The 25,712-nt window shown below is 44.4% G+C and overlaps 1 protein-coding gene and 1 long non-coding RNA gene across 2 annotated transcripts in view; both read left to right on the top strand.

The window, feature by feature from the left end:
• Positions 1-25,425, top strand: part of LOC310835288 — a 114,203-nt gene extending 88,778 nt beyond the window's left edge. Inside the window, exon 2 of the long non-coding RNA XR_014559512.1 lies at positions 24,908-25,425. This is a non-coding gene — a long non-coding RNA (uncharacterized lncRNA). The remainder of the gene's footprint in view (positions 1-24,907) is intronic.
• On the top strand, positions 148-25,425 carry MTAP (methylthioadenosine phosphorylase). Its single transcript, XM_083719769.1, has 8 exons — positions 148-681; positions 12,050-12,136; positions 12,380-12,438; positions 14,507-14,674; positions 15,684-15,786; positions 17,770-18,009; positions 21,478-21,600; positions 23,609-25,425. Exons 1-8 carry the CDS (start codon positions 646-648, stop codon positions 23,645-23,647), a joined length of 855 nt encoding a protein of 284 aa, XP_083575895.1. The 5' UTR covers positions 148-645; the 3' UTR covers positions 23,648-25,425.
• Positions 25,426-25,712: the final 287 nt, after the last annotated feature.

Consider the following 25,712-nt stretch of genomic DNA (forward strand, 5'->3'; position numbering starts at 1 on the left):
CAGCATGATGCAGTTTGTTTGTGTGTGTGAGAGAGAGAGGAAGAGACAGAGAGAGAAAGCGGCATACCAATCAAAGAATAAATGGCTGACTTGGGGTGCCTCCGCCGCGCTTTGCGCAATTAACGCGCCACAGCCGGATCCATTGTGTGGATCGCGATCATGGCCAGCAATGATCGCTGCGGTCGGCTTGCTCGGGTGTGATTTTTAAACCTGGCTTCTTCCCAGTGTTTCCACCCAGATTCCGTGAACTGCCCAGGAAACTGCAGCGACAAATAACGCTTGTAGTTTAAGGGCGAATTTTGGAGACGTAAAAGATTTGGATGATTAGGAGGAAATGATTGATAATAGGACCCACAAGGGGGAGGGGGGAATCCAGGGGATTCTCTGGAATCTTGTTTTTTAAATTGTATGCTGGATTATGCGGTTGTAAAATTCTAATTTGAAAAACGAACTAACTAAATAAATGTATTAATTGAAATTAAAAAAGGGAAGGGAAGGGAACTGGAGCGACAAACGGGAACCCCTTGGCTGGCTGGGCGGGATCCCCCGCGCTTTGCGCTTCGCCTCCTGCCGGGGGCGGAGAGCCGGTGGGCGCGCCTGGCCAGGGACCGCCCTCCTCTCCGCCGCTTCTCCTCCCCGAGCAACATGGCTGCAGCAGCCGCCGCCTGCTCGCCAGTGAAGGTAAGCTAGGCGCCTCGCTGCTGCTGCCGGCTCTCCCGGCTGGGGGCGCAACTCGGCGGCTCCCTTTCCACGAAGAGGCGGCTCCCTTGGGCTCCCGGGGAACGGGAAGGGGGCCTGGGCGCGCGCGGGGCCTGAGCGCGCGGGCGCGGCGTTGGTGCGGGCCGGGAGTCCTTGGGGATCTCCGTCGGCCTGCTCAAGACGTGCGCCTAGGCGCCTTCGGCGCGCGTAAAGGCGCCCTCTCCAGCGGTGCTGGAGTCTGGAAGGGGGGGGTGCGCGCGCGGAGTCCCCTGGGTGCACTTACCCGGGAGTAAACCCTGTTTGGGCGCGAGGAGGGCCTGGCGACAGGCCGGGCTTTGTGCACAGGCGACGGTGGGTTTCTGCAGACATGCTCCAGGACCCGTGGCCAAGTGTGTCTGGTTTTTGTTAAACCGAGGATTTTGTCTTTGGGGTCTTCTTCTTCTTCTCCTCCTCCTCTTCTTCTTCTTCTCCTTCTTCTTCTTCTTCTTCTTTTTCCCCTGGAAAGCACAGTGCTTTAGAAACAATGCACATTACAGTATTAAGAATCCCGGAATGAATACCCCCCAGATTTGTGCGGCAAAGAAAACAGTTGCCCTGTGAATGCGCTTTTACCTCTGCCTCCACTGCTCTTGTTGCTGCCCCAAAGGACCATCCAGAATAATGGATCTGCTGTCCGTGATCTGGAGTCTGAGACATGTGCTGAGCTCTCACCCTCTATTTCTTAATTATTCAGATGAGTTTCCTCTATTAGTCACAGAGGGGTTTTCCACTATGTGCCGCTCAAATATAGCTAATCAACGGCTTTTAGAAATCTGGTGAACTGTAGTGCGTTTAGACACCTATATCATACAATCCTAGAATTGTAGAGTTGAAAGGGACCCCTGAGGATTATCTAGTCCAACCCCCTGCAATGCAGGGATATGCATCTGTCCCATAAGGGGACCGAACCTGCAACCTCGGTGTTATCAGCCGCAAGTTCTAACCAACTGAGCTGTGAGTCACAGAACCTGTTCCTTATGCAGGATACCACCTTGCTTTTTAGGGCACGCTGAAATACCATGAACAGCCTATTTGCATTCTTTGGATATTTCCAATCCACGTGATCGATATTCCTTAGTTTGCCATTTCTGAAAGTGATTGTATCTGTTGCTTTGACAAAATGCATGCGCTTAGATACACACACAGCAGCCGCTCCTCTTGAGAAGAGCTGTAGAGGTAGAATGCTTCCTATGACAGTGAGATCTTGCTGAATTTGATCTTGTCTCTTTGATGCTTTCATTGTATGTATTTTTTTTAACCTATCTTGAGTTGTCCCTTTTAAAAAATTCTGTGTGTCCACAAAGTTTGAATGTGTCTCACGTAGCCGACAGGAGTTGGGGTTTGTTGAAGCAATAAGTACAAACCGTTTCAGACTTCATGGGAAAACCTTTAAAGTCATTCAGGCTTGTGATAGGTGATTCCACCAGGGGCTGGGATCAGGGCGAAACCTTGCCTTTCCTCCTGACCTCCAAGCTCAGAGAGAAGGGCTGTAGCTGGTCACTATTCTGCTTCACATGAGAATCCCATTTCTCTCTGAAAATCTGGGGGGAGTTATCCCCCCCTGGAACGGCACTGTGCTTCCAAGACTTTTCCCTAGTCTTCATTCTGAATGTGAAATTAGGAAGAAAATTGGTGGAGGCGGGGATATTCCTGAAGCCACATTGCCTGGCATTCATGAACAGTGTTCGAAATTCGCCAGGCGCATTTTGCACTGGACTATCGGCCACTTGTGGCCTAGAGGGAATGCCAGGATGGTATCTACCTTCTGGAGGTACATGCCTGGGATCCATGGAGCTTGACTGTTTTCACACACTAATGACACACATCCTTTAGAATTCTATCCGTTGCGTTTTATCTGCCCAATCAGAATGGATTTCTGGAACCAAAATGCATTTTTGGTGCAACCTTAGCAGGAGTGATGACGAAAGTTATAGCGAATTTTTTGTTGCTTGTCTTCACTTCTTCCACCCCAATGCCCTGATCAAAGTTGTGAAGAATATTCTTACATTATGGATGGCCCGTGTCACCATTAAGAAAAAGAGGTCAGAATAGTAGACCAATACAGTGGTACCTCAGGTTACATATGCTTCAGGTTACAGACTCCGCTAACCCAAAAATATTACCTCGGGTTAAGAACTTTGCTTCAGGATGAGAACAGAAATCATGCTCCAGCAGCGTGGCAGCAGCAGGAGGCCCCATTAGCTAAAGTGGTGCTTCAGGTTAAGAACAGTTTCAGGTTAAGAACGGACCCGCGGAACGAATTAAGTACTTAACCTGAGGTACCACTGTGTATATGTGGACTGTCCCTGGGTCAGGTGACATTTCTTCTTTAAGTTCTCAGATCTCTCAACCCAGCTCAAGGTTGTCATCTGAACTAGCCAGATGTTCAACTGAGAATCAGCCACAGTGAGCCCATCTTTTGAAAAATAAGACCTTAGAGCCATCTTGCCCCAAAGTGGCAACTAGACATTCCGTTTTGGTGACTATAACCTTGGTTTAAGGAGGCATTTGGCACCTAGCTTATGTATATGAATTCCGAACACTGTACCCAAATAATAATAATAATAATAGTAATTTGTCTGGGTTTCCCCAGCCACTCTGGGCGACTTCCAACAAAAGATTAAAAATACATTAAAACATCAGTCATTTAAACTTCCCTAAACAGGGCTGCCTTCAGACATCTTCTAAAAGTTAGGTAGTTGTTTATTTCCTTGACATCTGATGGGAGGGCGTTCCACAGGGTGGGCGCCACCACCAAGAAGGCTCTCTGCCTGATTCCCTGTAACTTGGCTTCTTGCAATGAGGGAACCGCCAGAAGGCCCTCGGCGCTGGACCTCTGTATCTGGGCTGAACGATGGGGGTGGAGACACTCCTTCGGGTATTTTGGAATATTGTGAAGCTCCTTGACATCTGACGGGAGGCGGTTGCCACCACCAAGAAGGCCCTCTGCCTGGTTGCCTGTGACTTTGCTTCTCGCAATGAGGGAACTGCCAGAAGGCCCTCGGCGCCGGACCTCAGTGTCTGAGCTGAACGATGGGGATGGAGACGCTCCACCGAGTGAAGGTATCTTGTGGCCGCAAGTGGCCAGTAAAAGGTACCCCTGCCCGTACTGGCCAGTTGTGTCCAACTCTAGGGTTGCGCGCTCATCTCGCTTAAGAGGCCGGGAGCCAGCGCTGTCCGAAGACACTTCCGGGTCATGTGGCCAGCATGACGAAGCTGCAGCTGGCGAGCCAGCACCAGCGCCGCACACGGAAACAGCGTTTACCTTCCCGCTATAAAGCGGTACCTATTTATCTACTTGCACTTTAAGGGTGCTTTCGAACTGCTAGGTGGGCAGGAGCTGGGACCGAACGATGGGAGCTCACCCCGGTGTGGGGATTCGAACCGCCGACCTTACGATCAGCAAGTCCTAGGCACTGAGGTTTTACCCACAGCGCCACCCGCAAGTGGCCAGTAATCAGGTGCAAAATGTGCCTGGCTCCCGGCTTATTTCAAACACTGGCCAGTGGTATAGAGTTGCAGCTGTAGCTTCTCTGCAATGGAGTTGCTACCTCTTTGCTAGGGGGGCGGTACTAGCTAGGTGGTGGTGAGATAACGGCTGTGCAGGTGTCCTGATAGAGCTTATCCGGTGTTTCTTCATGGGGCATCCGTACAGCTCTGTCCTCACCCCTCCCCTCCTGAGAACTGGCAGAGACCCCCACTGATGGGAGACAATTGCTGCAGTGGTCAAGTTGCTGCTCCTCTTCTTTCTTCCTTCCTTCCTCCTTCCTTCATCTCAAGCACTTATCTTCCCTCTAGCTGGTCTCCAGCACAACGTTAAAGGTAAAGGTACCCCTGCCCATACGGGCCAGTCTTGACAGACTCTGGGGTTGTGCGCCCATCTCACTTAAGAGGCCAGGGGCCAGCGCTGTCCGGAGACACTTCCGGGTCACGTGGCCAGCGTGACAAAGCTGCATCTGGCGAGCCAGAGCCGCACACGGAAGCGCCGTTTACCTTCCCGCCAGTAAGCGGTCCCTATTTATCTACTTGCACCCGGAGGTGCTTTCGAACTGCTAGGTTGGCAGGCGCTGGGACCGAGCAGTGGGAGCGCACCCCGCCGCAGGGATTCGAACCGCCGACCTTTCGATCGGCAAGTCCTAGGCTCTGAGGCTTTAACCCACAGCGCCACCTGCGACTTCAGCTGGCTTAACAGTACGAACTCGGTGCTGCCTACAGTTTCAGAAAACGTGAGGCCTGTGCATTTTATCCTTGCCTGAAGAAAGCCTCTCTCCGTTTTGCATAGGTGTAACATTCATTACTAAGCAGTTGGAGCGAGGGTATAGATTGCTTTTGCAGCAAAATGGGATCCAGCTGATCACAGCAGAACATAATGTAATTTATACCCAAAAGCAGCCAAACTCAGAAGCCCAAGTTGGTAGCTCTGGCTCTTGTATAACAGCAAAGGTTGCCAGATAAACTTCAAGATGCGTTCCAGCTCTATAATTCTATGTGGAAGGGATTTGGTTGCCAGCTGGGTACAGAGGTACCTCAGGTTACATACGCTTCAGGTTACAGGCTCCGCTAGCCCAGAAATAGTGCTTCAGGTTAAGAACTTTGCTTCAGGATGAGAACAGAAATTGGGGTGCGGCGGCAGCAGGATGCCCCATTAGCTAAAGTGGTGCTTCAGGTTAAGAACAGTTTCAGGTTAAGAACAGACCTCTGGAACGAATTAAGTACTTAACCCGAGGTACCACTGTATTTGTAATGTGGAATGGTAGCTTCAGTTGCGTGACACAGGAACCTTTTGATGGTAACATTCAGGCAATATTATTCCAGCATTCTTTGATGCTTTTACGCAGGGTTGATTTGATTTAAATCAAATCGATTTAAATCACTAGTCAGTAAGACTTAATTTAACTCATTTTTTTACAGAAAGACTCATTCTTGCTGGTATAATCTTAACATTTACAGCCAGATGAAGGTTTCATTTTTGGAATAAGAAATTTTCAGAGTAGTTTTTACAGTTATATCAAAAATACTGATTTGGTTATACTATTAGAAATACAAAGACAGGCAATTACGAAATTATTGTTTGTATCTGGACAACTTTTCTGCTGTACTTTATTGGAAGGAGAAAAATAATCATTTCCTTAATAACAATTGAAACAATTTATTTAACTGAAACAATAACATTATAGCATATGTATCCATGTTTGTTAACTGAGGTGGTTAAATGATAAAAAACAACAACCTTAGACTGATGAAAAACTTAAAACAAAACCTTATTTCCTGATGAGTAGCCTTAGGACTATAATGTAACTTAAATTGAAAACTATATTTAGAAATATTTCCCCCCCCCCCAAGCATTTTATTTAAAAAATCTGATTTAAATTTAAACATATCCAATTTTTTAGATTATTTTTTTTAAAAAGCATTGATTTTTATCCACCCTGCTTTTAGGAGCACACTGGAAATTGCAAATCTGTCTTCACTTATGTTGCACCCAGTTTGCCTGCACTACCACTTCCATGCCACAAGGTGGCAGCAAATCAGAAAGAATATTTGTTTCTGTTTGCTGGTCCTTGGCAGGTTCTTCCAAGTTATGGCATGAACTTCAACCAGAGCTTTGGACTGATAACAAGAACCACATAGCCTAATGAAATAAATGTTCCTATTATAATTGAAAGTGAAGCAAGATCTTTTTAAATAAAAAAGAGGTCCGTTTTAAAGAAGTGGGCATGGGATGGAGTATTTTATGTCTCTTGCCGTTTATTTATTGTAAGTATCAGGCAACATAGATATTTATCCCCCACAATGGTTTACTTAATCCAGTGGTTTTCGAGCTACATCTCAGGAAATCTCGGGGTTCCTCGAAATCTCCGTTATTTATTTTTAAAATGAAATGCTTTTGGAGGAAAAATATTTTTAAAGGTTGTTGTTGTTGTTGAGTCGTTTAGTTGTGTCCGACTCTTTGTGACCCCATGGACCAGAGCACGCCAGGCACTCCTGTCTTCCACTGCCTCCCGCAGTTTGGTCAGACTCATGCTGGTAGCTTCAAGAACACTATCCAACCATCTCATCCTCTGTCGTCCCCTTCTCCTTGTGCCCTCCATCTTTCCCAACATCAGGGTCTTTTCCAGGGAGTCTTCTCTTCTCATGAGTACTGGAGCCTCAGCTTCAGGATCTGTCCTTCCAGTTAGCACTCAGGGCTGATTTCCTTCAGAATGGAGAGGTTTGATCTTCTTGCAGTCCATGGGACTCTCAAGAGTCTCCTCCAGCACCAGAATTCAAAAGCATCAATTCTTTGGCGATCAGTCTTCTTTATGGTCCAGCTCTCACTTCCATACACCACTACTGGGAAAACCATAGCTTTAACTATACGGACCTTTGTCGGCAAGGTGATGTCTCTGCTTTTTAAGATAGTTTTCTATTTAAGTTCCTAAGTGAAACCAGCATCAATAGCCAAGCTTGCTTAAGAGACAACTCATTCGATGCTCTTAAACTTTACCTGAGGTGGTTATTTTAAGGCAGGTCCAACAGGCCTGACATGTATCTTTTGCAAATTCTGGGAATTTCCTCCCAGAAATTCCTGCAATGTGGGGATTCCACAGTAGACAAATTGATGTGGAAAGAGTTTTCTGCAAGTAGAAAGCTATTAGATGTTTAAAGCCACCCCTACATTGCTTTGGTTTAATTTTTGATACTTACAGGGGAACTTCATTTTTTGACTTTACAGTGGTACCTTGGTTCTCAAACACCTTGGTACTCAAACAACTTGGAACCCAAACACTGCAAACCTGGAAGTAACTGTTCCGGTTTGCAAACTTTTTCCAGAAGTCAAACGTGCTCTGTTTTTAGTGACGCACTTCCGTTTTGAGTGTTATGCTGAGGTCTGTCTGTTCTGTCTGTTCTTGCTATTTATTTTGCGTATTTGTGGCTTTTTTTGTTTTTGTGACTGTGGAACCAAGTTCAGCTACTGATTTTTTTTTAATATAACTTTTATTAGTTTTTACACATGTCTTCCAAACATTACATCCCATCTTAGAAAACATAACAGACCTTTGGCTATCACCGCCTAGGACTTCCATCAACCCCGACTGGTGGTTTTCTAACTTCCTTTCTAATTTTGCATTTTATTTTAATAGTTATTGCTATGAAATCCAAATCCTAAAAAAAACCTCATTCTTAGTCATCTTTCGCAATAATTCATATAGTTCTGCTTACAAAACTTCTTGTAACACTACAAGCGATGCCAATTGATGATAGTTGTCTTTCGGATATATCTTGAATTTCTTCCAGTTCAGCTACTGATGGATCGATTGTGTGACTGTAGTACATTGTATTTTCCTTTCATTTTATGGATCAGTGGCCTTGTTAGATAGTAAATTTCATGTTACATTGCTGTTTTAGGGGTTGTTTTTAAAAGTCTGCAATGGGTTAATCCATTTTGCATGACTTTCTATGGGACAGAGCATCTTGGTTTTGGAACGGACTTCCGGAATGGATTAAGTTTGAGAACCAAGGTACCACTGAACTGGAGTTGTTCCACTCGCTAACGGAAGACTTAAGCCTTATTACCTAGACCATGGGTAGGCAACCTAAGGCCCGAGGGTCAGATCCGCCCCAATCACCTTCTAAATCCAGCCCGCCAACACCTGAGAAACACTGGTCTGCAAGCGCTCCGGTTGGAGAACAGCCTTTACCAAAGGTGTCATGGACTTTGAAGACACTCGAACTCAGGACGCAAGGGAGAAACGTGCCAAGAGGAAGGCACGTTAACTCCCACCCGGAAACCAATGTCCCCACTGTGGAAGGATGTGAGGATCCAGAATTAGCCTCCACAGTCACTTACAGACTCATTGTAAAGATCACATTAATGGAAGACAATCGTAATCGGCTGCGAGGGATTGGCAAAGAAGCAACAGCAGCAGCTGTGGAACAAACATCAGCTGTGCTCTAGGAACCAATCTGCTCAGCTAGGGCAAAAGTGAGACCTGTCTGGCTTCACCAATGCCCAGCACAAACTGAGTGCCTATTTCATGGCTCAGAATCCTCTACAGTGGCAAAAATGACAGAAAGACTAAGAGGAAAAGACAACGGAGACTTTGAAAAAGATTGGGAACCATTCATATTATATTTGCAGAAACAAAGAAAGGCAATAGACTTGATGGCAGGATTTAAATAAGCATCCACATTATTAGCATCAAAAAAAGTTTGGAAGATAGTGAAATAAGATGATGTATTTACCGTATTTTTCCCTCCTAAAAAGTAAGGGGAAATGTGTGTGCGTCTTATGGAGCGAATGCAGGCTGCGCAGCTATCCCAGAAGCCAGAACAGCAAGAGGGATTGCTTCTTTCACTGCCCAGCGATCCCTCTTGCTGTTCTGGCTTCTGAGATTCAGAATTTTTTTTCCTTGTTTTCCTCTTCCAAAAATTAGGTGCGTCTTGTGGTCTGGTGCGTCTTATAGAGCGAAAAATACGGTGATTTTATTTTTATGTTTTTAAGGTTTGATCCTATGTTATTAATAACTTTTTCTGTTGAGAGATAGCAAAGCGGGTGAAAATAGAAACAAACCAGAGACACAAATTGGGGAACGTCTTGGAGTGGGGGAGGAATACATAGTAAACGTTAAGAATTTGAGATGTATGTAATGAACGAAAATGAAAAATGAATTAATTTTTTTTTAAAAAAAGAATCCTCTACAGTGACAAGAGTTCTAGGACATGGCTGGGCAAATTAAGGCCCGGGGGCTGGATCCGGCCCAATCGTCTTCTCAATCCGGCCCACGGACAGTCCAGGAATCAGCATGTTATTTAAAATGAACCTCTGGGTTATTTGTGGGACCTGTCTGGTGTTTTGACATGAGTAGAATGTGTGCTTTTATTTAAAATGCATCTCTGGGTTATTTGTGGGGCATAGGAATTCGTTCCCCCCCCCCAAAAAAAAATATATAGTCTGGCCCCCCACAAGGTCTGAGGGACAGTGGACCGACCCCCTGCTGAAAAAGTTTGCTTACCCCTGACCTAGAGCCAATTACCGAGGCTGGGGGAGGGTTGGTTGGTTTTCCGTCGGTCCCTTTCATACCTATTTGCTGTTGTCATCTGGTTGAGGCGGAAAGCCCCGGATTGGCACACTGGCTGCCCTCTGCGGAAGGAGGAAATGTGGGTGGGTGGCAGAGTTTTCCCTTCCCTATCCCAGCCAGCTGTAAGGAAGCTGCCTAGGACTAAAAATAGGGTGATTGGTTTTTTCCATTCCTGACCTTAAAAAACAACAACCCAGCACAAGAATGGTTTCATTGTTGTAGCAGGGATGCCCAAATTCTGCCTTCTTGAGGAATCATCCTCCCTGGGTCTAGCAGTTGACCTAAACTGGCTTGGTCACAAGTTGTCAGACGCCATCCTAAAGTGACGCTATCTGCCCGCAAGCTGTCTCCTAACCATACGCTTGCTGGACACCTTAAAATCATCACTCGCTCTTGGAATAACAGGTTTGGAATTGCCCGAGAAAGATGTAAAATTATTTCTGTATGTCACAACTGCTGCTCGTATTTTGTTAGCTAAAAAGTGGAAAAGCCAAGAATTACCAACGATAGAAGAATGGCAGATGAAGATGATGGATTTTTTGGAGCTAGCCGACCTAACCGGAAGAGTCTGCAACCAGAAGGAGGAGGAGTATCAGGAAGAGTGGAATAAATTTAATGATTATCTAGTTAAATTTGTTAAGTTAAATTAATTGAAAATAGCTTGCAGATCCTTAATTGGCTTAGGATTTTATTTATGTTAAGTGATGAATTAATATGTTTAATTCCATAAGGTGGAGATTTAAGGATGTTAATGTTTTAAGTTAAATTTCATAAGAATTGGGATTTGGATAACCATTAAAAGGACATGCAATGAAATTCAACCAAGGGGAAGCAAGGATGTCACTTAACAAAGTTAATAAGTTTGATTTTCAATAAGGCTATGATTTATGTTTGTTTGTCTGTTTATAATATTGTGAAAACCAGTAAAATTTTGGGGGGGAAATAAAATAAGATAAAATCATCACCCGCTATTGCTGCCCCCCAGCAAACAACTTCATTTGGCCACCAGCAATCCTACTAAACTTCGAACCACGTTGGACTTCTCCAAGGTCATCTCTGCACACAGCCCCTCCAGATGGTTTTGCAGCCTTCGCTCACCTCTGTCCCAGGCAGAGTGCCCAGTGGTCAGGGATGGTGGAAGTCCCACAAGTTTCCTGTCGCTGGCACGGAGATTTCTGCAGGAATCAGGGTGGATAAAAATCAATGATTTTTTTAAAAATAATAATTTTAAAAATCAGATCTTTTTTATTTACATCGGATTTTTAAAATGAAATGCTCTTGGAGGAAAAATCTTTCTAAAGATAGTTTCCTATTTAAGTTAAATTATATATAGGCTTATTCATCAGGAATAAGGATTTGTTTTATGTTTTTCATGTGTGCTAAAACTCGGTCTAAGTTTTTTTTTTTTAAAAAAAAGAATGTTTAACCACATCAGTTAACAAACATGCTATAGTGTTATTGTTTCAGTTAAAGAAATTGTTTAAATTGTTATTAAGGAAATGGTTGTTTTTCTCCTTCCAAGAAAGTACAGCAGAAAGTTTTCTCATGTCATTTGTATATCACAAAAATAGCATAATAAATGTGGAAAAATATCTACAGCGTATGTTTCATTATTAGTGGTCAGTGTATTAGTTCTTGGTTCATGAATTGGTTTAAACAATTGGGAGGAGGAGGAAGAGGAGGAAGAAGAAGAAGAAGAAGAAGAAGAAGAAGAAGAAAGGGGGAGAGGGGAGGGGGGAATGGTTAGTGGGGTGGGAGTGACAACCAAACACTATTGTGGTGTAGCATTTAGTACAGTGGTGCCTCGGAAGACGAAAAGAATCCGTTCCGCGAGTCTCTTCGTCTTGCGGTTTTTTCGTCTTGCGAAACAAGCCCATTAGCGGCTTAGCAGATTAGCGCTATTAGCGGATCAGCTGATTGGCGGCTTAGCAGATCAGCTGATAAACGGCTTAGCGGATCAGCTGATAAGCTGCTTAGCGGATCAGCTGTTAAGCGGCTTAGCGGATCAGCTGATAAGCGGCTTAGCGGCTTAGAAAAAAGGGGGGAGGGAAAAAAACCCCGCAGGAACTCGCAAGACATTTTCGTCTTGCGAAGCAAGCCCATAGGAAATTCGTTTTGCGAAGCACCTCCAAAATGGAAAACTCTTTCGTCTAGCGGGTTTTCCGTCTTGCGAGGCATTCATTTTGCAGGGCACCGCTGTAATAGTTTCAATTGTCTTCCAAACTAATGCGTGTTTCCTTGTGCTCAAGATTGGAATTATCGGAGGGACCGGGCTGGACGACCCGGACATATTAGAAGGACGAACAGAAAAATACGTTGATACGCCTTATGGAAAGGTAGGTAGCAATAACTTTGGGGATAATTGGCTTTTTAAATTTAATTTTAATTGGGTATTGTATTAATGTGGCTTTTATTGGATTGTTATAAATGAAAATAAATAAATAAATAAATAAATAAATAAAAACTCCCCCCCCCCTTAATCATGCCTAAATAGCAGTTAAGATTGTTTAAAATTCACTGTTGGCATTCTGTAATGTGTTGTTTTCCATCCATTGCTTATTTCTTTTTTTTTATTCTAGCCATCAGATGCTCTGATTTTGGGGAAGATAAAAAATGTGGACTGTGTGCTTCTGGCCAGGTAAGAATTCCTTAAGCATCACTTGTATTTCTCTTGTACTGAAAAATTAAGGTTTGCCGTAAATGTATTAAATCAAGGCAGCTAACCTGCTAAACATGCACGCTATATGCTGAGAATTATCTCCCGTGTTTCAGTAAATTATAATTGGTTTATAGTTCTTGATTTAGTTCTCTACCTTAAAAATTGTTCCTCTTTTTTTAGAACTTCCAAGTTCAGTTACCGTATTTTTTTGCTCTATAAGACTCACTTTTTACCTCCTAAAAAATAAGGGGAAATGTGTGTGTGTGTGTTATGGAGCGAATGCAGGCTGCGCAGCTATCCCAGAAGCCAGAACAGCAAGAGGGGTTGCTGCTTTCACTGCACAGCGATCCCTCTTGCTGTTCTGGTTTCTGAGATTCAGAATATTTTTTTTCTTGTTTTCCTACTCCAAAAACTAGGTGCGTCTTGTGGTCTGGTGCGTCTTACAGAGCGAAAAATACGGTAATTATGTTGGACAATACATATGCTTGCTGAAAACTTACCTGTTTCAGCTGGCCTGTGCAGACGCGTTATTTTGTTTCATCTGTACTTCAGTTTTATTGTTTTTAACGGATTTTAAAATGTTTTGAATATGTTTCTATTCTTTTTTAAATTGTGGAGTTTTGTTTTGCTTTTAATCACAGAAGTTTTTGCTGCCCTGTAAGGAAGGTTGGGATATAAATTTAACAGATAGGTGCAAATGAAATGTAAACTTGCTTGAGAGTTTGGACAGAGAAATACAGAGACATAAAAAATGATAAAATCTCCCAGTCCTAAAAACCTTAAAATCCCAGGCCTTGAATCCCAGGGCTGAGGATTTGAACCAGAAGCTATATGTAGAAAGGGAAAGGAGCCCTGGACGGTCAAGTCCAGTCAAAGGCGACTATGGGGTTGCGGTGCTCATTTCAGGCCGAGGGAGCCAGAGTTTATCCACAGACAGCTTTCCGGGTCAAGTGGCCAGCAGGACTAAACCACTTCTGGCGCATGGAGGACCATGACGGAAACCAGAGCGCATGGAAATGCTGTTTACCTTCTTGCCGCAGTGGTACCTATTTATCTACTTGTTCTGGTGTGCTTTTGACCTACTAGGTTGGCAAAAGCTGAGACACAGCAATGGGAGCTTACTCCGTCGTGGGAATTCGAACTGCCAACCTTCCAATCGGCAAGCCCAAGAGGCTCAGTGGTTTTGACCACAGTGCCACCCGCTCCCTTCATTTAATATAAGCAGCCTATATAATATAAGCAGCTTATAAAAAATCACCTGAAACAGACAAAAAGAGAAAACACTTATAAAACAAAAGAAAATCAATGAATGAGATCTAAAACTATTCTACATGGAAGGACTAATGGATAGGTAAAAAAGGTAAAGGACCCCTGGATGGTTAAGACCAGTAAAAGGTGACTATGGGGTTGTGGTGCTCATCTCGCTTTTTAGGCCAAGCGAGCCGGCGTTTGTCCACAGACAGCTTTCCGGGTCATGTGGCCAGCAGAACTAAACCTCTTCTGGCGCAATGGGACACGATGACGGAAATCAGAGTGCACGGAAACGCTGTTTACCTTCCCAACGCAGCAGTACCTATTTATCTACTTACACTGGCGTGCTTTCCAACTGCTAAGTTGGCAGGAGCAGGGACAGAGCAATGGGAGCTCACTCTGTTGCGGGGATTTGAACCGCCGACCTTCCAATCGGCAAGCCCAAGAGGCTCAGTGGTTTAGACCACAGCACCATCTGCTCCCTTAGAAACTATATGTACTAAACCCTCATAGCGTCTGGCACACAAGGTGTACGGCATTTGTCCCTGAGATGGGAAAGCAAATTCAAGCCTCTGGATTGGCCAGATCTATTGGTCCTGATCCGCAGCTACTCACACCATTCTTACATAAGTAAAATGCTTTTAAAGAGGTGGTGGAACAGAATAAAACCACGGTTTGGTGAATTCATTCCTAACCACAACAGGAAACGCATCTTTCCCTGAGTTGTTTGCTTCCCCCAACCCCATCTTGAATTTTAGCTTTGCTGTTTCCCCCCCTCCCCTCTTTCTCTGCGTAGGCATGGAAGGCATCACACCATCATTCCGACACATGTCAATTACCGTGCCAATCTGTGGGCTCTGAAGGAAGAGGGCTGCACTCATCTGCTGGTGACCACAGCCTGTGGTTCTTTGAGAGAAGAGATTCAGCCTGGAGACGTTGTCATAATAGATCAGTTCATAGACAGGTAAAAAAGATGGAGATCTTATATGAGGAGCTAGGCTGGGCAATCATTGAATTAGATCTTGGGCTGCAGCAGAAACTTTCTTCCCAAAGCATCCCTGCTTTTCATATATGGATGATATTAATGGGGTGGTGAGGGGTTGTAATGAAAATACCAATTTGTGAATCTGGAACCAAAGACCACACTTGTTGTTGTTGTTGTTGTTTAGTTGTTTAATTGTGTCCGACTCTTCGTGACCCCATGGACCAGAGCACACCAGGCACTCCTGTCTTCCACTGCCTCCCGCAGTTTGGTCAGACTCATGTTTGTAGCTTCGAGAACACTATCCAACCATCTCGTCCTCTGCCATCCCCTTCTCCTTGTGCCCTCCATCTTTCCCAACATCAGGGTCTTTTCCAGGGAGTCTTCTCTTCTCATGAGTACTGGAGCCTCAGCTTCAGGATCTGTCCTTCCAGTGAGCACTCAGGGCTGATTTCCTTCAGAATGGAGAGGTTTGATCTTCTTGCAGTCCATGGGACTCTCAAGAGTCTCCTCCAGTACCATAATTCAAAATTATCAATTCTTCGGCGCTCAGACCACACTACACATACCTGATTCAGGGGAAACCTAAGTGTGGGAATGTGTAGGAATGTAGGGGGCTGTTTAACCGGCCCCCGAGCCGCCCCCGAACCAAGGCACCTGCTTGGTCAGTCCCTACGCGCTGTGCTAAACAGGCGCAGCACGGGTACTCGCTTCCACGGCACCAGAAACGCATCTGTACAAACACCAGAAATCGCAGGCGCACAGATGCAGATGCCAGAAATCTCTGCTGGAGGAATCTCTGCTGGAGTGAACTGGCCCAGGTGAGGTAAACCTTGCTGACCCCTGCTCTACTGATCTTCTGTCGGCTTGCAAGATGGAAAAAAGAGGCGAATGGGTGGTATTGATACTACAGTGACTGAACATGCTGACCTTTCCTTGCCAATCAGGTGTTTTTTTTAAATTTCTAATCAGTGTTTTTCCCCACCCACAGGACCACCAAAAGGCACCTCACCTTTTATGATGGGAGCTGTCCCGGCCTTCCGGGAGTCTGCCATATCCCTATGGCAGAACCTTTCTGCGCCAAAACTAGAGAGGTTTGTGGATCTTCGCTTATTGAGTCCGTTGTCTGCGGCCGGAATCTCAACAGCCTGTAGATCAGCAGAAAGTGCTTATGAATGCATAGAAAGGGGTGAAAGAGAAATATGTTCTGGTTTTCCTTTCCAGCTTTATCCCCTCCTGTTTCATTTAATGTTGTTATTGGGGGGGCGGAGGGTTTGCCACTTGATAAATGCTGAGCCACTTCCCTGTCCTTCCTGCAGATTACTTTATCATCATCATCATCATTAGAAAAATAATTACAAAAGTACACAGAGTAATATAAGTTGCAAAGAGGGAGAAACAAGAAATAGTACCCATATCATCATCATCAAACCTTTTATTGGCATCACATACAAACATCCAAAACATATATACATACATATATACAGTGGTACCTCGGGTTAAGTACTTAATTCGTTCTGGAGGTCCGTACTTAACCTGAAACTGTTCTTAAGCTGAAGCACCGCTTTAGCTAATGGGGCCTCCTGCTGCTGCCGCGCCGCTGGAGCACAATTTCTGTTCTCATCCTGAAGCAAAGTTCTTAACCTGAAGCACTATTTCTGGGTTAGCAGAGTCTGTAACCGGAAGCGTATGTAACCCGAGGTACCACTGTACCACTTCCCCAGTGGCACAAACATTTGCTAAAAGAAAGGAGGCAGAGCAGTCTATCGTCACATCTCTAGGTTTCCAGGGAGATCAGATGTCTGCAGTGTATTTCGACAACAAAAACCAAATAGAGGTATTTAGCCACTAACTCGGTGAGCTCCTGATCATTTCCCAGTAATAGGAAATGTATGACCTCCGACTCTGGTTTCCATTTGGGGATGCAGAGTTGATCTAGAAATTGATGATGGAGATCAGCATATAGTTTACAATTGAGAACCATGTGTGTAAGGGTTTCCACCAGGTGGTCTTCACCTGGCCAAGTTCTTTCTCCTTCCACCCTGCCTTACCCATATGGAAAACAAAAGAAAGGGGGGGGTTATATTTTGTACATTACAAAAAAAAAAAAGATGGGGGGAGGACTTGTTATTGTAGTTAACCTGCATATTACTTTATTAAAAGGTGCATTAAAGGGCTGGTGCCTTGCTGCTTCTGTCATAACTCTTTGTAAACAGATTTAATATATGTATATAATTGTAATAGACGCGGGTGGCGCTGTGGTCTAAACCACTGAGCCTTGGGCTTACTAATAGAAAGGTGGGCAGTTCGAATCCCTGCGATGTGGTGAGCTCCCTTTGTTCGGTCCCTGCTCCTGCCAACCTAGCAGTTTGGAAATATGTCAAAATGCAAGTAGATAAATAGGTACCACTCTGGCGGGAAGGTAAACAGAGTTTCTGTGCGTTGCTCTGGTTTGTGTGTACCGTTGTGCCAGAAGTGGTTTAGTCCTGCTGGCCACATGACCTGGAAAAACTGTGGATAAACGCTGGCTCCCTCGGCCTGAGATGAGCGCCGCAACCCCAGAGTCGTCTGCGACTGGACTTAACTGTCAGGGGTCCTTTACCTTTTAGGTAAAGGTAAAGGGACCCCTGACCATTAGGTCCAGTCGTGGCCGACTCTGGGGCTGCGGCACTCATCTCACTTTATTGGCCGAGGGAGCCAGCGTACAGCTTCCGGGTCATGTGACCAGCATGACTAAGCCACTTCTGGCAAACCAGAGCAGCACACAGAAACACCGTTTACCTTCCCGTCGGAGCGGTACCTATTTATCTACTTGCACTTTGACGTGCTTTCGAACTGCTAGGTTGGCAGGAGCAGGGACCGAGCAACGGGAGCTCACCCCGTGGCGGGGATTCGAACTGCCGACATTCTGATAGGCAAGTCCTAGGTTTAACCCACAGCGCCACCCGCATGCCTCCCTTTACCTTTTACCAAAATAGATTTTAAGAAGACTGCTAAACTAAATTTGGGGGTGCTGGGCGGATCTTTGCACCCCAGTGGCTCATATGCTAAAGACGGTCCTGTCTCTATGTGTCCAGGTCCTTATGGATGTGGCCAAGAAGCTTGGCATCAAGTCCCACTCCAAAGGGACCATGATCACCATCGAAGGGCCACGTTTCAGTTCCCGAGCCGAGAGCCTCATGTTTCGCAGCTGGGGAGGCGACGTCATCAACATGACTACGGTCCCCGAAGTGGTTCTTGCCAGGGAAGCTGGTCTCTGCTATGCAAGCATTGCCATGGCCACAGACTACGACTGCTGGAAGGAACACGAAGAAACCGTGAGTGACAGCTGCTTCTTGCTTTTAGGTTTGGTTGCCAAGCGGGGGTCCTTAGGTAGCTAAAATGGCGCCATACATGCAGAAGGGGGGAGGCGCTGGCAGGTTTGTGGGGACACCCCAGTTTTACGGAGGTACGAAAAATATTCAGAAGGGACCCCCCCTTTTTGGCAGAGATGAAATTTTTACTACACTTTTCAATCTTTACATATAAATTTCAGATTTCAAATTTGTTACACATTTCTCTTTAAACTTTGATTTCCCGCCTTTCCTTCCACGCTATTCTTAATCCCATCCTATTTACATACTGCATTCTGAGAAAATTTCACCTATGACACATTCTTCCATTTCATTTTTTTTTAAAAAAATACTTTTTATTAAGTTTTCAAAAGCAAACTCAAATAAGAACATAAGTCAAATTTCCAAAAACAAAGTCCAATTAAACGTAAACTCTTGCATGCAGCATCTTAGTGTTTTCTTATTTACACTGCGCTTTGTCACGCTCAGACTTCCTTCCTTCCCTGCTTCGGCTTTCACAAATTAACACCTACTCCTACAAATTCTTATTTACCCTCCACCCACCTCAGAAGATTTAAGTTAATCCTGCTACAGTTTTTAAACTTCTACAATTATTCCGTATATACACAAATTTATTCCACTCCTCTTCGAACTTTGTTACTTTTTGATGTCTAATCTTATTAGTCATTTTCGCCAACTCCGCATATTCAAACATCTTCACTTGCCACTCCACTAACATTGGGATCTCCTGGGATTTCTATTTCTGGGCCACAAGAATCCTAGCGGCGGTCATAGCATACATAAATAACTTGCAATCCTCTTTTTTTACTTAATCTCCTCCCTAGCAGGAAAGCCTCTGGTTTCTTTGGGAATGTACATTTAAACAGTTTTGACATATTCTTCTATTTCAAATACAGTGGTACCTTGGTTGTCAAACTTATTTTTTTATATATATAAATATTTATTAAGATTTTTGTAAAAGAAAAACATAAGTAACAAACAACATTGCTTATATCATAACAGAATTTCATAACTTATTTAGACTTCCTCACGTCTCCTGCTCCCACTTACAGTGTTAAAAAGTTTTTTCAAGCAAATTATCATCTTGTTTGCAATCTTATATCCACTCGTTTAAATATAATCTAATAGTTCTCCCGAAGGGTTCGTCTTTTCCTTAATCTCACTTATCATCAAATTCCAATCTAGTTTAGTGGTGGCCACTTATTTATGATCAAGCATCCTTCTTAACATTCAATCAAATTACAATATTTTTGTAAATAAATTTTAAATTTCTTCCAGTCTTCTTCAATCCTTTCTTCTCCCAGGTCACGGATTCTGCCGGTCATCTCTGCCAGTTGCATATAGTCTATCAGCTGCATCTGCCATTCTTCCAGTGTGGGTAGATCTTGAGTCTTCCAGTTCTTGGCAATGAGTATCCTTGCTGCTGTTGTTGCGTACATAAAAAATGTTCGGTCCTTCTTTAACACCTTCTGGCCGACAATACCCAGGAGGAAGGCCTCTGGTTTCTTAGTGAAGGTATACTTAAATACCTTTTTCAACTCATTATATATCATTTCCCAGAAGGCCTTCACTTTAGGGCAAGTCCACCAGAGGTGAAAGAATGTTCCTTCATTTTCCTTACATTTCCAACATTTATTATCAGACGAATGGTATATTTTGGCAAGTTTAACTGGGGTCATGTACCATCTATATATCATTTTCATTACATTTTCCTTCAAAGCATTACATGCAGTGAAGTTCAGCCCAGTGGTCCACAACCTTTCCCAGTCCTCAAACATAATGTTATGCCCAATATCCTGTGCCCACTTTATCATAGCAGATTTAACCATTTCGTCTTGTGTGTTCCATTTTAACAGCAAGTTATACATTCTTGATAGTACCTTAGTCTTTGGTTCTAACAATTCTGTCTCCAACTTCGATTTCTCCGGTTGTCGAACTTAATCCGTTCTGGGAGTCTGTTTGGCTTCCAAAAAACATTCACAAACCGGAACACTTACTTCTGGGTTTGCGGTGTTCAGGAGCTGATTTGTTCGGGATCCAAGCCGTTCAACAACCAAGGTACCACTGAATTATCATTTTCCTTCCACTGCTTATATTTCAAATCCTGCTTGCAATTTCATCTGATTATGGCATTTTTTCAGATATTCGCAAAAGGACTTCCATTCTTCCAGGAATCGTCCCTCATGTCAGTTTCATATTTTTGCTGTTAGTTTCACCAGTTTTGCAAAGCCCATTAGCTTTAAAATCCATTCTTTCATTTGTGTTTCGTCTTCTTCCCAGTTCTGCTTATTTTCTTTCTTTCCTTTCACCACTAAAAATCAACATAGTTGCCCCCTGGAGCCGGTGTGGTGTAGTGGTTAAGAGTGGTAGTCTCGTAATCTGGTGAACCGATTTCGCTTCCCCGCTCCTCCACATGCAGCTGCTGGGTGACCTTGGGCTAGTCACACTTCTCTGAAGTCTCTCAGCCCCACTCACCTCACAGAGTGTTTGTTGTGGGGGAGGAAGGGAAAGGAGAATGTTAGCCCCTTTGAGACTCCTTAGGGTAGTGATAAAGCGGGATATCAAATCCAAACTTCTACTACCCTTCTTCTTCCTCTTCTTCTTCTTCTTCTTCTTCTTCTTCTTCTTCTTCTTCTTCTTCCACATGGAGGAAGATTTCTCATTTCCCCCTGTGTATCTTTTAGCAGTACAGTGGTACCTTGGAAGTCGAACGGATCTGTTCTGGAATTCCGTTCGACTTCCAAAACATTCAGAAACCAAGGCACGGCTTCCGACTGGCTGCAGGAAGCCGCTGCAGCCAATTGGAAGCCGCGGAAATAATGTCAGACGTTTGGGTTCCAAAGAACGTTTGAAAACCAGAACAATCACTTCCAGTTTTTGATCATTTGGGAGCCAAAACATTCGAGTTCAAAGGCGTTTGGCTTCCCAGGTTCCACTGTAATGCATTTGATATACCATGAAGTTTTCAAGCATCACGTTTTCTCTCTTCCTTTCCCCTTCCTCTCAACAGTCAGCTGCAAACTCAAATTACTGAATTCAATGCATCACTAAGTTTACCTGAGACCAGGGGTCAGCAAACCTTTTCAGCAGGGGGCCGGTCTCCTGTCCTTCAGACTTTGTGGGGGGCCGGACTATATTTTTTGGGAAAAAGGGAAATGGACAAATTCCTATGCCCCACAAATAACCCAGAGATGCATTTTAAATAAACGCACGCATTCTACTCATGTAAAAACACACTGATTCTCGGACCGTCCGCAGGCCGGATTTAGAAAGCGATTGGCTGGGTCTTAGTTTGCCTACCCATGCCTGAGACATTTAAATATTGTTTTAAACTTCTCCAGTATGCAATCCTATACATATCATGTATACTGGTGGGGTGGGTGTGTTTTTTTAATTCAGTGGAATTTGCTTTCATTGTTGTTGTACTTCCAGGTTTCGGTGGATAAAGTGTTGAAGACATTGAAGGAAAACGCCAATAAAGCAACGAGCTTGCTGCTGACTACTATACCCCTGATCGGTTCCATGGACTGGGCAGAAACCCAGCAGAACTTGAAAGTAATATATTTTTAATTCCTCCCAATATCTTTGTGTCTGAACTTCTTAAACGTGTTTCAAAAGTTAGTGTGTAGCGAAAGGAGAGCAACAGATATATGTGTATGCTCAATGTGTGTTTGAAAACTAAAAAACAGCAAATTAAAAGAAGGCTAGCTGGACAAAAAGGCCCAAAAGAAAGCTGCAGAATTTCAAATCAGGAAAAGGAAACAGAATGCTGAGTTGAAGTCCGTTTTTCCTTTGCCTGACATTTTTACTGGCGCTGGAAGCTCGTGATATATAGACCAAGAGATTGCATTCAGCAGAAGAGACGCTGACCCAGAGAAATTATTCTCCTCTTACCTATTGCTGTGGGTGGTGCTGCAGAAATTATTATTATTATTATTATTATTTGTACCCCGCCCATCTGTACCCCACCCACTCTGGGCGGCTTCCAACAAAGATTAAGAATACATTAAAATGTCACACATTAAAAACTTCCCTGAACAGGGCAGCCTTCAGATGTCTTCTAAATGTCAGGTAGTTGTTTTTCTCTTTGACATCTGGTGGGAGGGCGTTCCACAGGGCGGGCGCCACCACCGAGAAGGCCCTCTGCCTGGTTCCCTGTAGCTTTGCTTCTCGCAGCAAGGGAACCGCCAGAAGGCCCTCGGAGCTGGACCTCCATGTCCAGGCTGGACGATGGTGGAAACATTCCTTCAAGTATACTGGGCTGAGGCCGTTTAGGGTTTTCAAGGTCAGCACCAACACTTTGAATTGTGCTCGGAAACATACTGGGAGCCAATGTAGGTCTTTCAAGACCGGTGTTACGTGGTCTTGGCGGCCGGTCCCAGTCACTAGTCCAGCTGCCGCATTCTGGATTAGTTGTAGTTTCTGGGTCGCCTTCAAAGGCAGCCACACGTAGAGTGCATTGCAGTAGTCCAAGCAGGAGATAACCAGGGCATATACATGGGAAACAGGCAAAACCATATTAAAACACGTTACCTTTGTTCCACATAAATGTGTCCTTTCTAGGTTGCTTTATATGTGATATTTTTGTATGGGCAACATAAAGGTAAAGGGACCTCTGACCATTAGGTCCAGTCGTGACCGACTCTGGGGTTGCGGCGCTCATCTCGCTTTACTGGCTGAGGGAGCCGGTGTACAGCTTCCAGGTCATGTGGCCAGCATGACTAAGCTGCTTCTGGCGAACCAGAGCAGTGCACAGAAATGTTTACCTTCCCACCAGAGCAGTCCCTATTTATCTACTTGCACTCTGACGTGCTTTCGAACTGCTAGGTTGGCAGGAGCAGGGACCGAGCAACAGGAGCTCATCCTGTCGCAGGGATTTGAACCGCCCACCTTCTGATTGGCAAGTCCTAGGCTCTGTGATTTAGACCACAGCGCCACCTGCGTCCCATAGGCAACATAGAATAATATAAATTAAGCATCCAAGATAGAGGAAAACTGAAAATGTGTCTGTGTATGTGTAGAGTGGTTAACTCTGGGTAAATCTAGAATTGCTCATTTTCGCTGGGAGAAGAGGAAGGTGCTTCCAGGTGAGACCTGGGAGTACACACCTTTCGCTGTAAGAAATTAGAAAATGCAATTAGCATGGCAAATTTATACATTATGAACTTCCTTTGCCTTCAGTGGGAAGGAATTCTGCAGCTCCCAAGAAATGGCATTTGATACAGAGAAAATGTGCCCTGCCTTCCTCGGATCCCTGTCCTTCTTTGCTTCATGTATTCACTATAGCTCATGGCATTCTAGATGTAGAACAAAATACTGAGTATGTAGTAAGCTAAGAGCTAAAGCCCAACTAAATCCCTCGGGACTGAGGATCTTCTGTGTGAGTCTGGGTTGAGGTCCATAAAAGTCCCTGGTGACTTGAACTTTTAAAAGTGGTAATAAATGCCAGCTTCATTATTGTGACTCTAAATCCTAAAAACCTTTAAATAATTAAAAGCTTTAAACTGTATTGAAACGTAACCCTCCATTTTCTGTTTTTTTTTTTTTCATTTTTGTGTTTCAGAATACTCTGCAGCTGTCAGTTATGCTACCAAAACATTAAAAGCATGGCAAGATGCTCTGAAGCTGGTTCGAGAAGATGCATCTTTTGAGAACATGGCAATGCCCTCAAATTATATGGTTAAAATACGCAGCATTTTCATTCTATCTGCTAATACTTTTCGTTTCGGCACAAAATGTGTAGAGGTTAAGGAGTGGAACATGCCCACCAGACTGGGAATTTAATTAATTGCAGGAACAGACAACCACCCAGTAGGAATTATTTGCATACATTTAATAATCTTGTTTATAGACATGGAACAAGAAAATAAGATGTCATGGTATGCAGTTCTGACAAGTTGTTGGCTCATCACCCATCTCAAAGATGTCAAGGCAAAGGCGAGATGATAGCATATACTCTTAACTACTCCAAATAGGGAGGAAAACAACCCAGAAACCAAAACCCAAAATCTTGTAAATCAGTTGAATTGATATGTCTTTGTTCAGTGGCATTTTTTAAAATGCAAAGAAACGGTTTTTTTGAACTGTGGGTTTTTTTGTGTTTTTTATATTTTTTAAAGACCTTTTCAGACTTTTTAAATATAAATTTATTTACGTTTTTACAAAAGTGGTTGCCTTCTAGATGGGAGCGTTTGAATGATATCTGAAGAATGTGTTGCTAACCCCCCACTCACCCGGTGCTGACAGCGGGTCATGGAATAACTCTGCTAGACATTCTAGTGCAGACCACCAGCAACATGCTGCCGCTGCTCTCTGCGCATGCTCCATGTCCCAAGTATTCTCACTTCAACCGGAAGTCCTTCCAACCCTTCTCAGCTGTTCTCTTCTACAGTGGTACCTCTGGTTGCGAACGGGTTCCGTTCTGCAGGCCCGTTCGCAACCTGAAAAGAGTACAACCTGAAGCACCGTATCTGCGCAGCTGCGCGACGTGATTTGGCACTTCTTCACATGTGCAAAGCATGATTTAGCGCTTCTGCGCATGCGCGAGCGGTGAAACCCGGAAGTAACCCTTTCCGGTACTTCCGGGTCGCCGCAGGACGCAATCTGAAAAGACGTACCATATTTTTTTGCTCTATAAAACTCCCTTCTTCCCTCCTAAAAAGTAAGGGGAAATGTGTGTGCGTCTTATGGAGCGAATGCAGGCTTTTCAGCTATCACAGAAGCCAGAACAGCAAGAGGGATAGCTGCTTTCACTGCACAGCAATCCCTCTTGCTGTTCTGGCTTCTGAGATTCAGAATATTTTTTTTCTTGTTTTCCTCCTCCAAAAACTAGGTGCGTCTTATAGGGCGAAAAATACGGTAGTCTGAAGCATCCGTAACATGAGGTATGACTGTACCCAGGTCAGCAAAAACACTGCGTTCCAGGGACCTTGGTGGGGGCCTCCTATTTGATGCCCCCCTGCAAGGGGCCAGAGTTTCTCCTTGAAGTGAGCATGTTGCGCCATGGCTGAGCATGCGGAAAGAGTCTCATTGGTTAGCTGCCAAGGGTGGCATCAAGAGAGAATGGAAGGGTATGCTGGCTTCTAAGGGGACCATTGGGATTGCACAGGCGTCGTGTTTGGGAAGACGTTGGCCTGCGCTAAGAGAATTCTGTACCAAACCATTTCACCTGCCTTACTGTGTTGTGACGATCTGCTCTATTCCTCCGAAGAATGCGTTGACTCCATTCCGGTTCGTTAGAGTGGCGTCGGTGAATGTACGCGATACGCACAGATAATATCCCTGCGGTTTATTTCTACACTGTGTTTGTTTTAATGCCCACACTTGCCTTTAAGAAAAAGAATGTGCTTCTTCTATCTAATAAAACCAAACGTAACCTCCTGTGTGTAAGCGAGACTTCTTGGGGGGGGGGGGTTAGAAAGAATTCAAACTGAATGGTTTTTCATGTGCAAGTGAGAGGTCAGATAAAATGAAGAGATTTCACCCACCATAAAAAAAAATGTGGATTATGGCAACTTGGATACTATGGCGACACCAAAGAAAATACCAGCCATATTAAAGGGACCCCTGACCATTAGGTCCAGTCGTGACCGACTCTGGGGTTGCGGTGCTCATCTCACTCTATAGGCCATGGGAGCCGGCATTTGTCCGCAGACAGCTTCCGGGTC

This window comes from Podarcis gaigeae (assembly GCF_964106915.1).
Source record: "Podarcis gaigeae genome assembly, chromosome: 17".
Lineage (NCBI taxonomy): Eukaryota > Metazoa > Chordata > Lepidosauria > Squamata > Lacertidae > Podarcis > Podarcis gaigeae.